Source organism: Astyanax mexicanus, chromosome 10, assembly GCF_023375975.1.
Source record: "Astyanax mexicanus isolate ESR-SI-001 chromosome 10, AstMex3_surface, whole genome shotgun sequence".
Taxonomy (NCBI): Eukaryota; Metazoa; Chordata; class Actinopteri; order Characiformes; family Acestrorhamphidae; genus Astyanax; species Astyanax mexicanus.
Window position 1 is genome coordinate 6,821,266 of NC_064417.1, and position 15,591 is coordinate 6,836,856.

A 15,591-nucleotide genomic window follows, 5' to 3' on the forward strand; every position below is an offset into this window, starting at 1 on the left:
AACATCAGCATCAACTGCGACGGGGGGCTTCCCCACACTGACCCTCCTTTGCAAGCTGATTGGCTGTTTCTCCTGAAAGGTGGGACTTTCTCCTTGAACCGGCTCCACGATTGGTTAAGAGACACAGAGCGGTCAGTGCCATGTCTCCTCAATAATATATATATTTTTATTCTAATATAATACGGGAAATTTACGGGAAAATACTAATACAGGAGGACGGCGGGAAAGAGGAGTAAAATACGGTAGTTTCCCGGCCAAAACGGGAGACTTGACAGGTATGGCTATATTAATTTCTGATTTATTAAGCTACAATTATTAAGTCTGTGCACTGAACATAAATATAAATCCTTATAAATGTCAGAAAAAATATAGAACTAAGTTAATAGAAACTTAGAATTAATTTTAATTAATTTTAATTTATTTCCATTATGCTTAGGAATGGTTTGCCAAAATAAGGTTGTATAAAAGTTATAGAACACAGAATACAAATAATCATTCCACTGCAATAAACATGAAAAATACTATATTTTGTGTTTTTATTTATGTATTTATGCTAAAGGAGGACTTTAAACTACGGACAACATTTCTCCCAAATTCCAAATAAAAATATTTATCATTTATAGCATTTATTTACAGAAAATGACAAATGGCTGAAAAAAAAAAAGACGCAGCGCTTTCAGACCTCAAATAATGCAAAGAAAATAAGTTCATATTCATAAAGTTTTAAGAGTTCAGAAATCAATATTTGGTGAAATAACACTGGTTGGTTTTTAATCACAGTTTTTTCATGCATCTTGGCATCATGCTCTCCTCCACCAGTCTTACACACTGCTTTTGGATAACTTTTTGCTGCTTTACTCCTGGTGCAAAAATTCAAGCAGTTCAGTTTGGTGGTTTGATGGTTTGTGATCATCCATCTTCCTCTTGATTATATTCCAGAGGTTTTTAATTTGGTAAAATCAAGGAAACTCATCATTTTTGGTGCTCTCTTATTTTTTTCCAGAACTGTCTAATAGGAAATGAGAAAAGTGTGAAATTTTCTTTTACTAAAAACAGTAAAAAAGGTAAAACAGGTAGTACAATGATGTAATAATTAGGGGTGGGTGACATGGCACATTATTTTTAGGGTAATGATATAATATTGTTTACTATATTCAGAAATGTTGCTAATATATTTGCATTCGATATTATATGGCACAGTATAACACACAGTATATACAGTATCAGTATAATAACAATTAAGTTAAATTGAATTTAATTGAATAATGTTACACAATTTAATATTATATTGTTATAGACCCAAACGCAATTAGTGACCTTTAGACGCCCTTTATTTATTTATTTTTAATCACCAGGATCCACTGGACACACACTAGTGATTTTGATGAGTAAAGCTGTAGGGAAATCTGAGTTTATATTTGCTGCCTTACTGTTACTGACCCTGCCAGTCCCTTACTGCTCCCGTAAGCCTAGCCCTTTTTTTAGTAACTGTGTGTTTGGTATCTGTGTGTGTCTGTTTTGTGTCTGGCCTGCATGACAATATAATAAGAAATGTAAACATAGTAAATGTTCCTTTTGCTACAAACGGCAAAAAAGCTGTGCCCTGATGCCCAAATAGCCCTAAAATAATATCACAATATTTCAGGGTATTTTCATTTTAAAATAACAATATTCTTGACAATATGACAAAACTTTGTATTGATATATATATATATATATATATATATATATATATATATATATATATATATATATTATAAAAACATATATATATATATATATATATATATATATATATATATTATTTATATATCTATATCTATATTTTTATTATTTTAATATATAAAAATACATTTATTTTCCTCTTCCATCCAACTAATTCTAGATTTAAATTTGAGACTGATGGATACACATTCTGCGATGATGATGAGGAGGAAGATTTAGATCATCTTTTCTTTCAGTGTCGTGTTGTACAAGATTCCTGGTGCAGTTTGTGGGATTGGCTCCAAAATCAAGAAATTGATTTGCCAGCTTTGAATCTGAAAATAATTAAATTTGGTAGTTATTCTCAGAACTCCAAAACAGAATCTTTAATAAATCATTTAATTTTATTCGGAAAGTTTTTTATTCACAACTAACCCTAATGTATGCCAAAAAAAGAAATTTCCTCAAGAATTTCTTTGAGTCTCTTAATTTAGTTAAAAACAAATCTGCTCAAAAACTTTGTTTTTTGATTAAAAACTTTGATCTGATGTAAATATCTAAATATATAGTTTTTTTCTTATTTTTTTATTTTTTGTATTTATTTTATTTTTTATACATCACCTCTGTATACACTAGGCTTTGGTGTGAGCATTTGATTGCATTTGGCCACAAGAGACCTTCTGAGGTCACTCCAGCTCTGGAGCTTTAAGACTTCTTTTGCCAAAGCTTAGGGTCATGTATGATTTCTCTAGAGTGTCCGAGTCTATTAGTAATACTATTCTACAGAGAATGAACTAAAGGCCTGCATCAGATGCAGGTGCAATAAGATGAATACACTAATCAGTGTAAGTGGTGTTTTATAGATGCTTATGGACATAATGCAGTATATTATGGTTAGGGGTTAGAGAAGAAGTTGTCAGAATTGACAGACTGCTAAGATGATGTTAGTATAAGGCAGTAAACAACCAGGCATTAAAGATTACCACATTACCACTACGTTAGTAACATTCTACAGCATCATGGATTAAAATCCTGATCACCAATGGCTCGCCAATGACCATCTGTATGATCCAGAGAAAGCATGGGAGAATATCATGTAATCAGGTGAATCTAGTAATCAGGTGACTGTGAACATAAGAGGTTTCAGGCTTTCCTGTCCTTTATAATCAATCCCTGCTGATTCACAGGGAGCTGATCAATGTAATAAAAGGTTGCCAAGATTTGTGGCTTCTCTGGTGGGGTTGTAAAAAATATTACTATACACTGCTTGGCCCAAAAAAAATTGCCACCAGAAAAAAAAGGTCACACGCTTGAATATTTTATTGGACTGCCTTTACCTTTGATTGCAGCACATTCGCTGTGCCATTGTTTCATTATAGTGGTGTTACAATATTTATTTCAATACAATGTTGAATGTTACATTTTTATCAAGATCTTGCAGCAGTATTGATGATGGTAGAGTCTGACCACTGCACAAAGCAGCTCTTCTCCATCCAGCACATCCCAAAGATTCTCAATGAGGTTAAGAACTGGACTCTGTGGTGAACTCTCTCTCAATCCATGTGTAAAAATGATGATCTCATGCTCCCTTAATCACTCTTTCCCATGAATCCTGGTATTGTCATCTTGAAATATGTCTGTGTCATCAGGGAAGAAAAAAATCCATTGATAGAATAACCTGGTCTATATTCAGTATATTCAGGTAGTCAGCTGACTCCTTTTAGCACATACTGTTGCTGAACCTAAACCTGACCAACTGCCGCAACACCAGAGCCTTTGCTTAGTTAAATGAGTATATATATATGTGTGGAAAGGTTTGCTTTTGTTAGCATATATGCTGTGCACCAGACAGTGTTATGAAGCTCAATCAGACATTTATATTTATTCGTTTATAGGAAATAAAGCATGAATAAAACATTTCCTAGCAGTGTAACTGCAGTATAAGAGCATAATAGCAGTATGTTAATTAATCATGAAGTGTTACCTCAGGGGATGAAACTTTCACATATCAAAGAGCATTCCTTAGCTTCCAAAAGACATGGGATATAATTGTCCCATATCTAATGACCTTAGGCATGCTATTTGTATTTCGGTTCAATCCAAATTCATGTAAAAAAAAAAAAAAAAGAAATGTAAAAGAAAAACAAATCTGTTTTATGTTTTAATGTCAGAATAATCAAAGGTTCCTCACTGTGAGTAAAACAATAAAAAAAAAATCGAGATTGTTTATTGACAGCATGTTGAGCAGTTGGAGTGCAGGCCTAATTATAAAGCCTGCAGTCTGGCTCCCGCTCACGATGGAGAAGCAGATGGAGCTCAATACTGGAATACACACTCAGCCTACACACCGGAGCCGTAACACCCTTAACAATACTTAAACTCTCAGCTACTTACCTCTTTCACAACATCCAATCCTTTGGTCTCAGAAGACACCATGTGACCCTGTCAGCGTGCGTAATAACCACTCCGGTGTGTACAAAACCACACCAGTCTCACCACTAAGACAGGGATGATTAATCCCGACTGACCCCTGCACTAAGGAAAAGACCTGTTGGTCTGTCTGCTGCTTATTTTTACTCACCACATGACTGCAACACACATTCAAGACACTAATAAACATGTGATAAAAAGGATCATTGTTCAATCAACAGTATTGATCAACAGTTTTTCACATTTAATGTTTATGTTTATGTCTATGAACTGGGGCTTATGGGCTGTTTTTGTGTTTTTAAATTAGAGTGTAAAAAAATATGCAAAAATAGTAATTATAATATCAAACCAACGACAACTTTTTTGTTGTTGAAAATATAGATAGATAGATAGATAGATAGATAGATAGATAGACAGACTGATTGATTGATTGATTGATTGATTGATTGATTGATTGATTGATTGATTGACAGGTACTTTCTTGATCCCGAAGGAAATTTAGGAAACTATTAGGAAACTTTAGGAAACAAAAATAAAATAAAATAATGAATCAATCAAATGTTTCTCCATATTTAAATATAACACCCTTTTTACACGCCCCCCCCCCCCAACTTAAAAAACACCATAATGTTTCAGATATAGCAATGATGGTTACATTAAAGCAGTTTATCATGTTTATCTTTGATGCATATCTCTTGCCTGTCATGACTATCATCCTTGAAGATAACTGTGGCAGTATCCGTGGCAGCTGTACATACCCATGCCATGACACTCCCACCACCATGTCTCACAGATGAAGTGATATGTTGTGGATTGTGGGCAATACATACTTGTTGTTTGTCCTGATCTCATTTGCCTGAAAGATATTACTTTCTTCAGGCTCTAGTAGGTACTTTTTTTAAAACTGTAATCTGGCAAACCTGTTTAGTGGTTTGCATTATGCATTGCAGCTTCTGTATTTCTGACCATGTGGTCTTCTATATACACTTAGTTATCTCTGACAAAACACAAATGCCTCCTAAAGGTTGTTTCTGATCTGTCAGACAAATAATTGAGGATTTTTTAAAACATTAGTTAAGAGTCTTCTGCCATCTACAGTGGAGGTCTTCCTTGGCCTACCAGTCCCTTTGAGATTAGTGATTAGCTCACCAGTGTGTGTTTCTTTCTAAGTGTTTACAGTGTATACCCAACGTTAATGCTGGTGTTACTTATTAACACTTGTGGTAAATAATATTCCACAAGGTTTCTCTAATGGTTTTAAAGGCAAATTATTTTTAGTCTAATAATAGTCTAAATATGTCTGCAAATACTGCAGAGCACAAAAAGAGTGTATTTGCAGTTTGTCCTTATATTTATCAAACTTGAATCAATGCAAATTTCAAATTCGAAATCATTTCTTTTTTGCTTGTTTTCTTTTCTATGTAGATTAACAGGGCTTTGAGGATTTGACAATTCTGCATGCCTGTCTTTAGTTCTGAGGCTTTTCCAAAGACCTCTCTGCCTTCGTCATTATTCCTGCTCTAATCCACCTTCTAACACCAGGCCATAATCCTGCACTGCAGCAGAGAGAAGGGTATGAGAAAGACACAGTATTTACTCAGATTCCACTTGTCAGAAAGAGACAGGTACATTTGTACAGTTTCACTTTTGGTCAGCGATGAGGATGTTTTCATTGGGAATCGATGGCTTAGCTGGAATAGCAGAATTGCCCATCAAGGGCCCATGTACAGTGTACAACCCAGATGAGGCCCATGTTTCACTCCTCATAGTCCTCATAATCACTGACCCTGATGGAGCCCATCACTGACATCCATATATGAGACCTACAGTACATGAAACCCATGATCAAATCATTCTGATTCACAGTCAGACTACTACTATATTATATGAGAGCTGCTCTTACTTATCTTGCAGCTCATTTTACAAGAACAAATGGTACAAAACTGACACTGGGTTTGTAACATCGTTGTGATTCTCTCATGTTTTTAGTACCTTAGCTTTGGGTGGGATTTGTACTATATACTATTGTACTTTATAGAGACAGAGTTAAACATTAGGGTATATTTGCACTCTTTGTACTTTAGTAAACAAAAATCCACCTAGTTATTTTCAAAATCTTCTCAAGATAGAGGGATACGGTACATGCAGAGTGATGTGAGGCAAAATAGCTTTCTCAAAACAAAAAAAAACTATTTGGTAGTTTTTGCCACTATTTTACCATCATCAACATATAACTCTATCTCTCTGGGTTGTGTGAATGTGTTAACCTATTGAGATAAAAATTATACTGTATATGTGTTGACCCGTTGTCCCCATTGGCAAAAAACTCCCCTGACACACCTGTGATCCTGATTCTGTTCATTCGAAAATATAAATTTAATAATGTAAAGCACACTAAAATTGCTTTTGTATTGTTTTTAACATTTTACTATTTTTTATCTCTGTAGAATTGTAACTGTTCCTTCGTTTTAAAAAACTACAAACAAGAAAGCTTGTTTGATCGCCATTATACTACTACTACTACTACTACTACTACTACTAATAATAATAATAATAGTAATAATAATAATAATAATAATAATAATAATAATAATAACGATAATTAGTATTATTTTGTTGTTATTATTATTATGAATAAAATAAATAATCAAATAAATAAAAGTAGACTAATATTGCACTAATATTTCATTAAAATGTCTAGATATGAGCTAGTATAACTTAAGTTATACTAGATGAAAAGTTACTATTAGAAGAAAACCTAGGTTTATAATAATAATAACAGAAATAATAATAATAATAATAATAATAATAATAATAATAGTAATAATAACAATAACAATAATAATAATAATAATAATAATATTGATAATAATAATAATAACAATAATAATAATAATAATAATAATAATAATAATAATAATAATAATAATAATAATAACAATAATTAGTATTATTTTGTTGTTATTATTATTATAAATAAAATAAATAATCAAATAAATAAAAGTAGACTAATATTGCACTAATATTGCATTAAAATGTCTAGATATGAGCTAGACATATAGACATACTAGATGAAAAGTTACTATTAGAAGAAAAACTTAGGTTTATAATAATAATAATAATAATAACAATAATAATAATAATAATAATAATAATAACAGAAATAATAATAATAATAATAATAATAATAATAATAATAATAATAATAATAATAATAATAATAATAATAATAACAATAATTAGTATTATTTTGTTGTTATTATTATTATAAATAAAATAAATAATCAAATAAATAAAAGTAGACTAATATTGCACTAATATTGCATTAAAATGTCTAGATATGAGCTAGTATTACTTAAGTTATACTAGAAGATAAGTTACTATTAGAAGAAAAACTTAGATTTATAATAATAATAACAACAACAACAACAACAACAACAACAACAACAATAATAATAATAATAATAATAATAATAATAATAATAATATATTATTACTTTAAAATACATTGATTTTGAAGTTTTTATGAAATCTGATTCCATTTAGAACCGCTGTAAATAAATAAAAAGGCCTGACTGCATGTTGGGAACAGAAAAATGCTGTTTAAAATGATCAAAAACAGACACTTGATTTTGGGTCAAAACCAAATCGTGAACATTGGCACCACCTACCGACAGACAGCCCGCACCCCCTCTCAGACCTGCACAGAAAATCCGTAAACATTACAAACGTCACTTCCTCTCAGATTCAGCTGCAAAACACAGCAGGGTCTTCAGATTCAGGTTTTAATAAACAGGAGTTTTGCATGTCCGGAGCCGCGGCCGTGCTGCGCGTGCTGCGGGTTTAGAGGCGCTGCTGAGATCCGGACGCGGGGAAGATCTGCGGGCTGCGGCGGAGATGAAGGCGAGTTCTGCGGCTGCTGCTGCCCGGGCTCTGCGCTCTGCGCTCTGGGCTCTGGGTTTGTTTTTGTTCGGGGGGTTTTGAGGCTCTGCTGCTGCTTCAGTACCTCCTCTCTCTCTCTACAGGGTTTCTCTGAGGGCAGACAGAGCTACAGTTCCACTGCTCTCAGTCTCAGTGTGTTTTTATTTCAGACTGTCTGTAAATATATGTGTATAATAATAATTGTTATTATTCTGAACGCTGGAGGAGGTTAAGGAGATCGTATTACCGTGTTGACACAATGAGATAATCTTCAGAGGGGGGCAGAGCTGTTTCCTACAGGGACAGCAGTCTGACTGTCTGATACACCAGTTTAATAGATAATAAATATTCAGCTTTCTCTAGCTGTAGTTTCTGCTAGGGTTACTAGTATACAGCTCTGAAAAAACAATAATAAGAGAGCACTTCAGTTTCTGCATCAGTTTCTCTGATTTTGTTGTTTATATGTATATGGTTGATTAAAATAAACTTTTTTGTTTTATTTCATAAACTACAAACAACATTTATCCTGAATTTCAAATAAAAATATTGTCATTTAGAGCATTTATTTGCAAAAAAATGAGAAATGGCTGAAAACAACAAAAAAGACGCAGAGCTTTCAGACCTCAAATAATGCAGAGAAAACAAGTTAATATTATGTAGTTGTGTACGTTCTCTGACTGTTACAGTAGCATATTTTGTTGAAGTAGAATAAACAGAAAAAGTACACTGTTATGTTTCAGGAAAAATATGTTTTTCACTTGGTTATTTAAGAACATTGTGATGCAAAGCATTGTTATGCTACACATTTTTTAAATGTTACATTGCTGAATGTTACTATATTGTTATCTGAGTTTTATTGTTTTGCTGACCAGCTAGACCAAACTAATGGACAGTATGTTTAGCCTGACAGCCAGCTAGTTGATCATATACAAATCAGACTATAAAAATGTGATGCACTTATTAATGATCATATAGATGGTAAAATGTTTGTTTAACTTCCTTAAGAATAACTTAAGAACCTTTAGGAGGGTTTTTGAGCAAAAACTGGTGAAGAGGATCTGAATACAGAGAACTAGGAGTTAATTATTCTTCACCACACTGACATCTGGAAGGAATCAGCTGAAAGATGCAGTCCAGATTGAAAAGGCTGATTTGGTGTAAACAATAAACATGGACTGATTCATATGTTATATTTCAGGGCCCCAGTGATGAGACTGAAGTTATAGAGGAGGGTACTCCATCACCAGTCGACCCTAATGGCGAAGAACTTCCACCTTATCTGCGTGAAGAACCACCTGAAGGTGTGTTTTTTTTTTTTTTTAAATATAGAATTTACAACTCTATGGCATTCACAACAAAAAAGTTGGTTAGTTGGAACTACAAAAGAAAAACAGGTAGTTGTGAAAGGTGTTGTGGCGAATTCTACCTCTATCTGATTTCCCTTCATTCGCTACGTGTACACTTTTTCTTTGGTACATTTATTGTCCTTGTAATTGCCCAATTTACAAGGCCAATTACCCAACCCACCCCTTAGGACTCTCTCTATTACTATTCACATGGTGAGTCAGACTCCGCCTCTTTTCTAACTGCTGCTGATGCAGCATTGCCAAGTAGCATTACAGCGCATTTGGAGGAAAGCGCAGCAACTCGGTTCTGATACATCAGCTCACAGACGCCTTGTGCTGATCCACATCACTCTTTGGAATGATGTGGGGAAAGGGTGCCATCTACCCACCTGGGGGAGAGAACAATTGTGCCCTCTCGGGGCTCCGTCAGCTAATGACAGCATGCATGAACGGGGTTCGGACCAGCGAGCATCAATCTTATAGTGGCAGCCCCCTACATATTTTATATAGTACTAGTCAAATGTTTGGACACATCCCATTTAATGTTTTTTTCTACATTGTAACTGAACGAATAATACATATAGTAAATTAAAAGTGTTAAACAAACCAAAACACTCTGAGCTGTTAACTTATAGTTTCTGAGGCTGGTAACTCTGATGAACTTATCCTGTGCAACAGAGGGAACTCTTGCTCTTCCTTTACTGGGGAGGTCCTGATGGGTGCCAGTTTCATCATAACATTGGTCTTTGTGACTGCACTTTCAAAGGATACGCACAAAGTTCTTGATTTTTTTTCAGATTGACTGAAAGTAAATTAATAAAAAAATATTTTTATTTATTTAGTTGAGTAGTTCTTGCCATAATATGGATTAGAATGTTACTCAAATGGAGCTATTCACTGTATACCAACTTCACAACTTTACAACTGATGCTCTCAAACACATTAGAAGGCAAGAAATTCAAGTATTTAACTCTTGACGAGTTCAGCACAGCTGTTAACTGAAAGCCTGAATTCCAGGTGACTCTACCTCATAAAGCTGCCTGAGAAAATCCAGCCAAGGTGTGAAAAACTGTCATCTAAACAAGAGGTGCTACTTTGAAGAATCTAAAATACAAAACATGTTCTGGTTTGTTTAACATTTTGTTTACTAAATAATTCCATATGCTTTTTCTTCATAGTTTGGATGATGTTAGTATTAATCTACAATACAGAAAAAATATTAAATTAAATAATGAGGAAAACACTGAATTTAAGGTGTGTCCAAATATTTTGACTAGTACTGAATAGTGAACATTGTAGTATACTACAGAATTCTGTACTTTAACCTGTAAAAACAAACAACATATCTTAACCTGAATATCTAGAGATGTTTTAAACTGCTTGTGGGCACCAGGCAACAGATCTTATGGATTTAGTTAAAATCAATAAAACTAGTGATGCAGACTAATTTTACCCCACAACAGACATCCCTTTGTGCTCATCATTTCTATTAATACATTTTACTGATCCCAGACTCAGTAGGTCACGTGTGGTTTGAATCTGACCAGGGCAATGTGACACATAACCATAATTATTGATTATGAACAAGCCTATATTCATTTCATCAGGTCAAACCAAATCATCATAAATCATAAAGTAATAAATGTTGCCCAGGAATCAGTTACTGAGTTAATTCAATGCAGATTAAGCCAGCATCTATTCCACCCATTGTTGTCACTTTAGAGGAACTTCCATTGGGAAACACTTCCATTAAGAGACAAACTAGTGAGCTCATAGCCATCTGGTGAAAAATTTCTGCAGAGCTCAACTTCATGCAAATGAATCTGGCTGCCATGCTGCGTCCAGCCAATCGGGGAAGAGTAGGCTGCGACTTCACACACATACAAGCCTCACACACACAAAACAGGCCCAGCACAGAAGAGATGCTGAAAACTGCAGAATATTTACTGCATTTATTACGTACCTTTGTTGCCTCATTTAATTCAAAAATATTATAGACACGCCCACATGGTGAGCCAGGAGATCCAGCATGGCAGAATGCGCTGAAGTAAAGTGCTATTAGACAGGTAACATTGGTGAGTTGTGTTGGTACGAGTGGATCAGACACAGCAGTGCTGCTGGAGTTTTTAAACACTGTCTCCATTCACTGTTCACTCTATTAGCAGAGATGTATGATTATGAAATAGAACTACTTCACTACTCTACTTAAGTACCAGCACAACACACACTAACACCCCATACACCACCACCATGTTTATCAGTGTCACTGCAGTGCAGAGAATCAAATATTCCCCCGTCCAAATAATAATAGCTTTTCTGTGAAGGTACTGTGGGTAAAATGGCCCTAAATTTACATCATGATACTATTGATTAAGAACTAAAACAATATGGTATATTGCCATATCAATATTTTACTCCACTACTAGATGGAAATTATTGTGCTTTAAAACTAAAAATAAAACAAACAAACAAAAAATAGAAAAATAGTATAAAGGTTTTTTTTTATTAAAACTGCATTAAGTTATTGCGGGTAATGTCTCTCTGATCACACAAAATTAGAAGGCACATATTGCAACTGCTCTGTGCTTAAAACAGAAACATGGTTGGTCACAGGAGGACATGGTTGCAACCTCAATAGAAATAATAAAAAAAAATCTTAAAGAAGCAGTCCCTAACATTTGTTTTCTATTAAATGAAAGAAGTAGTATTCATAAGTGGGAATGCAACAGGATTTTCTAATGAATGGTATCAGTGTCCTGGCACGAGCAGCCCTGCAATGTCTAATATACAGTACTAGTCCAAAGTTTAGACACACCTTAGATTCAGTGTTTTTTCATTATTTTATTTTTTATTTTTTCTGCAGTGTAGATTAAAGAAAATATATGAAATGATTTAGCAAAGAATATTTAAGATTTTTCAAAGCAGCACCTCTTGCTTAGATTGCAGCTTTGCACATTTTGGCTTAGTTAACAGCTGTGCTGAACTTGTCAGGAGTTAATTACTTGAATGTCTTGCTTCTCTTAATGTGTTTGAGAGCATCAGCTGTAAAGTTGTAAAGAGGTAGAGTTGATATACAGTGAATAGCCCTATTTGAGTAATGTTCAGTCAATCCCCAAAAAATATCAAGAACTTTGAAAGTATTCTCAAATGCAAAAATGTTGAAAAACGTTATGATGAAACTGGCTCTCATCAGGACCACCCCAGGAAAGGTAGAACAAGATTTACCAGTGTTGCACAGAATAGATTCATCAGAGTTACTAGCCTCAGAAAGATAAGAGCACCTAAATGCTTTACAGAGTAACTTTTAAATTATTACATGATTCTTAATGCGTTCTTTCACAGTCTGGATGATTTCAGTGTTAGTTTACAATGTAGGAAACAAAAAAACACTGAATGAAAAAGTGTATCCAATATTTTGACTGGTACTGTACAAAGCAGAAAAGCTTCTGATTGGCTGCTTTCTGATTTGAACACTATCGACCTTATCGACCCTCAAATGTGCACTTTTTAAATTTGCTGTGAATTTCTCTGCAAAAGCATAAAACAAAAAAAGTCTGTTTTATTCTGTTTTATTCTTCTGGATAAAAAGAGATTACAAAATGATTTATAGTTTACTGGCTTTTCAAACCACATGATTTCATAAGCAGATGTCAGTGAATTAATAAAATGCAAGACAATGCATAATATGAACTCTTTAAATCTGAATAAAGATAGTATGTAGTGCCAGTTTGGTGCACAAGATGGCAGTAACTGCCTGAGCAGTAGAACATCAGAAAGCAGCCATGCTGATCCTGTTCTTGAGTAGAGAGAGAGAGAAGTTCTAGGCCGAGACTGTGTCTGATGGGCTGATTAAATTAGATCAGACATCACATCTGATTTCAAACAGGAGCACGGCATCTGATTCAGAGGATTTAATATCAGAAAAATGACAAGTTTGTCTGTGAGGGGACCTCAGGGATCAGCTCTTAATGGGCGAATATGAGAACATCTCTTTAACCTGTTTAAGATGAGGCTCGGTCTCGACTGCTGTGTGCCTGAACTTTCACGTTCTACACCCGGTCCTGTCAAGATAACACATGAACTGGAATAGCAGAATAGACGGCCTGTTCTTTTTCCGTTTGATCCCTCTCTCCTCGGGCTCTACAAAGAAACCCAGTTATTTTTTTTAGCTCTCTCCTAAAGCGCAGGAGAACTGTTCTTCAGAGGCCTGGTGCCTTTCGTTCTAAGAAGGCTGGATTAATCCTGTTTTTATTTATTATTGATAATGGAGATCTCACACTGGTGGGCTTTCTGGAATTCCTTGTTAATGTTATAGTAACTTGTCATTTGAGATCTTATTTGAATCAAACTAGTACAAGGGGTGTAAGAAAATATCAATACATTGAACAATTGTGATCAGGAATGCTCCAATTATTTAGCAATCGAACGTATTCTAATGAAAATTGTAGAAAAGTTAAAAAGGCAGAAAAACTTGTTGAAACAATGGCTCTTTCATTTTACGTCATATTTTACCGCTTTTACTAGCATTAAGATTTGTTCAACAGCATCAACAGACTGCTTTGTCTCCTTTGTCCACTGGTGAACAGCTGACAACCAGCCGACAAATGGCAGGTTTAAGTTCATTTTCACTGTTTACTAGTAGAAATAAATTTAAATAAATTGTTTATTACCATTTATCATAACTTGATATGGGTTTACTATCTTTTCCCAACTGTCTGGCTTAAGTTGTACTTATGACTAAAATTAATTTTAATAGCACTGCTGAGGTAGCTGTCCAGCAAGAAAGGTGATTAGAATAGCACTTAAATTGTTTGTTTAATGTAATTAGCTAAAAATAAGTCCAGATTAGAAAGTGATTTTATAAACATGTTAAATTACAATTCACTCAATAAAATGCTAATAAATCAATTTTAAGATAAATCGCGATTGCCCCACATGATATTTTGTGAGGCCACAGCCATTTTACATATTTATCGAGACTTTGTAGGAAAAGATTAAGTTTATAGGATTTCGAAAATGTGTGCAATAATACATTATGATGAAACAAAATTAGGATGGTGCATATGTGATATATATATCTGAAATTGCTGATCCAAACAACCACTGTTTTATAAAGGAAAATCATTTGGTCCGAACCAGAGTAGCAGGTTCTATATATACTGATCCATAAAGAACCTTTGAACTTTTAAATGATTCTTCTTTATCATATACAGTTTTACTATATATAGCTCCTGTTAAACAAACATTGTTATTCCTTGTTTCCGTTTGACATAATGTGAATGCGGCATGTGTATGTTGTTAATGTTCTATACGAAAAAAAAAATATGATAAATGGACCAATAGGAATGTTTCAGAATGACTCTTTTGAGCAGTGAAAATTAAGATTTTTTCTTCCCATTTACACCTTTTAAACTCCAGATACATCAGTTTTCAGTTCTGCATTATAGTGATGCTATGTAAGCAGAGGGTTTACTGTGTGCTGTGTGGTATAGAGTTCTCTGTTAGTACTTCAGTAGAGCAGTGCAGTGCAGGTGATTGTGTAATACCATTGTCTGAGCCCTCTGGCTCTTTAGCTCCCGTTTTTATTGCAGGTCTGAAATTAGCGCTGTGCTGTGTGTGGTGTTTTTGTTTTTTTGCTTGCTGGCTATAAGCACACTGTGCTCCTGTACTGCGCACTGCTGCATTAGCTCGGCCCAATTTTAGACTTCAGGCATTTTTGGAGAAATATAAAGTAAATAATGTAGCATATTTATTGCATAACAGCAAATTAATGGAAATTTCAAATTGGGTTAGGGCCTCAGTTGATATCACACGGCTGTTATGTAATGATGGCATGCTTCAAATGATGCTGCAGCTTTTTAGATATAGGCAAGTGTTCTGTACAGAATTCACCACAAAGCATGTCGGTGCAGAACTGCTGGACCTACCTCAGACTGGCCTTTTACAAAAACAAGTACACACACATTTACAGCAATGACATGTTAATACACAAGCTGACTGAGCTGATGGGTCATGATTGCAGACATCAGAAACACTTTGATCTAAAGATGGGAATGTCCTATTTCAGATTTCATGATATAATTCTGCTTTTGGAATGAGTCTCAATGTAGGTCAGTTATAGAACAAATTTAATTTATATATTGTATTTATATTGCTATCCATTGAAAAACAAGTATCTCCATCTTTGTTG

General features: G+C 34.3%; 1 protein-coding gene across 3 annotated transcripts in view; it reads left to right on the top strand.

The window, feature by feature from the left end:
- Nucleotides 1-15,591, top strand: part of zgc:101566 (transmembrane protein 263) — a 105,481-nt gene that overhangs the window by 34,087 nt on the left and 55,803 nt on the right. Inside the window, exons 1-2 of one of the 3 annotated variants that reach the window (XM_022683860.2) lie at nt 7,854-8,037; nt 9,254-9,356. The exons of 1 other annotated variant lie outside the window; for it this stretch is intronic. In XM_022683860.2, the coding sequence (XP_022539581.1) occupies nt 8,032-8,037; nt 9,254-9,356 (109 nt within the window). In that variant the 5' untranslated portion in view covers nt 7,854-8,031. Of the gene's footprint in view, nt 1-7,853; nt 8,038-9,253; nt 9,357-15,591 lie in introns of those variants that run through there. One more of the 3 variants, XM_049484388.1, reaches the window with a different exon arrangement.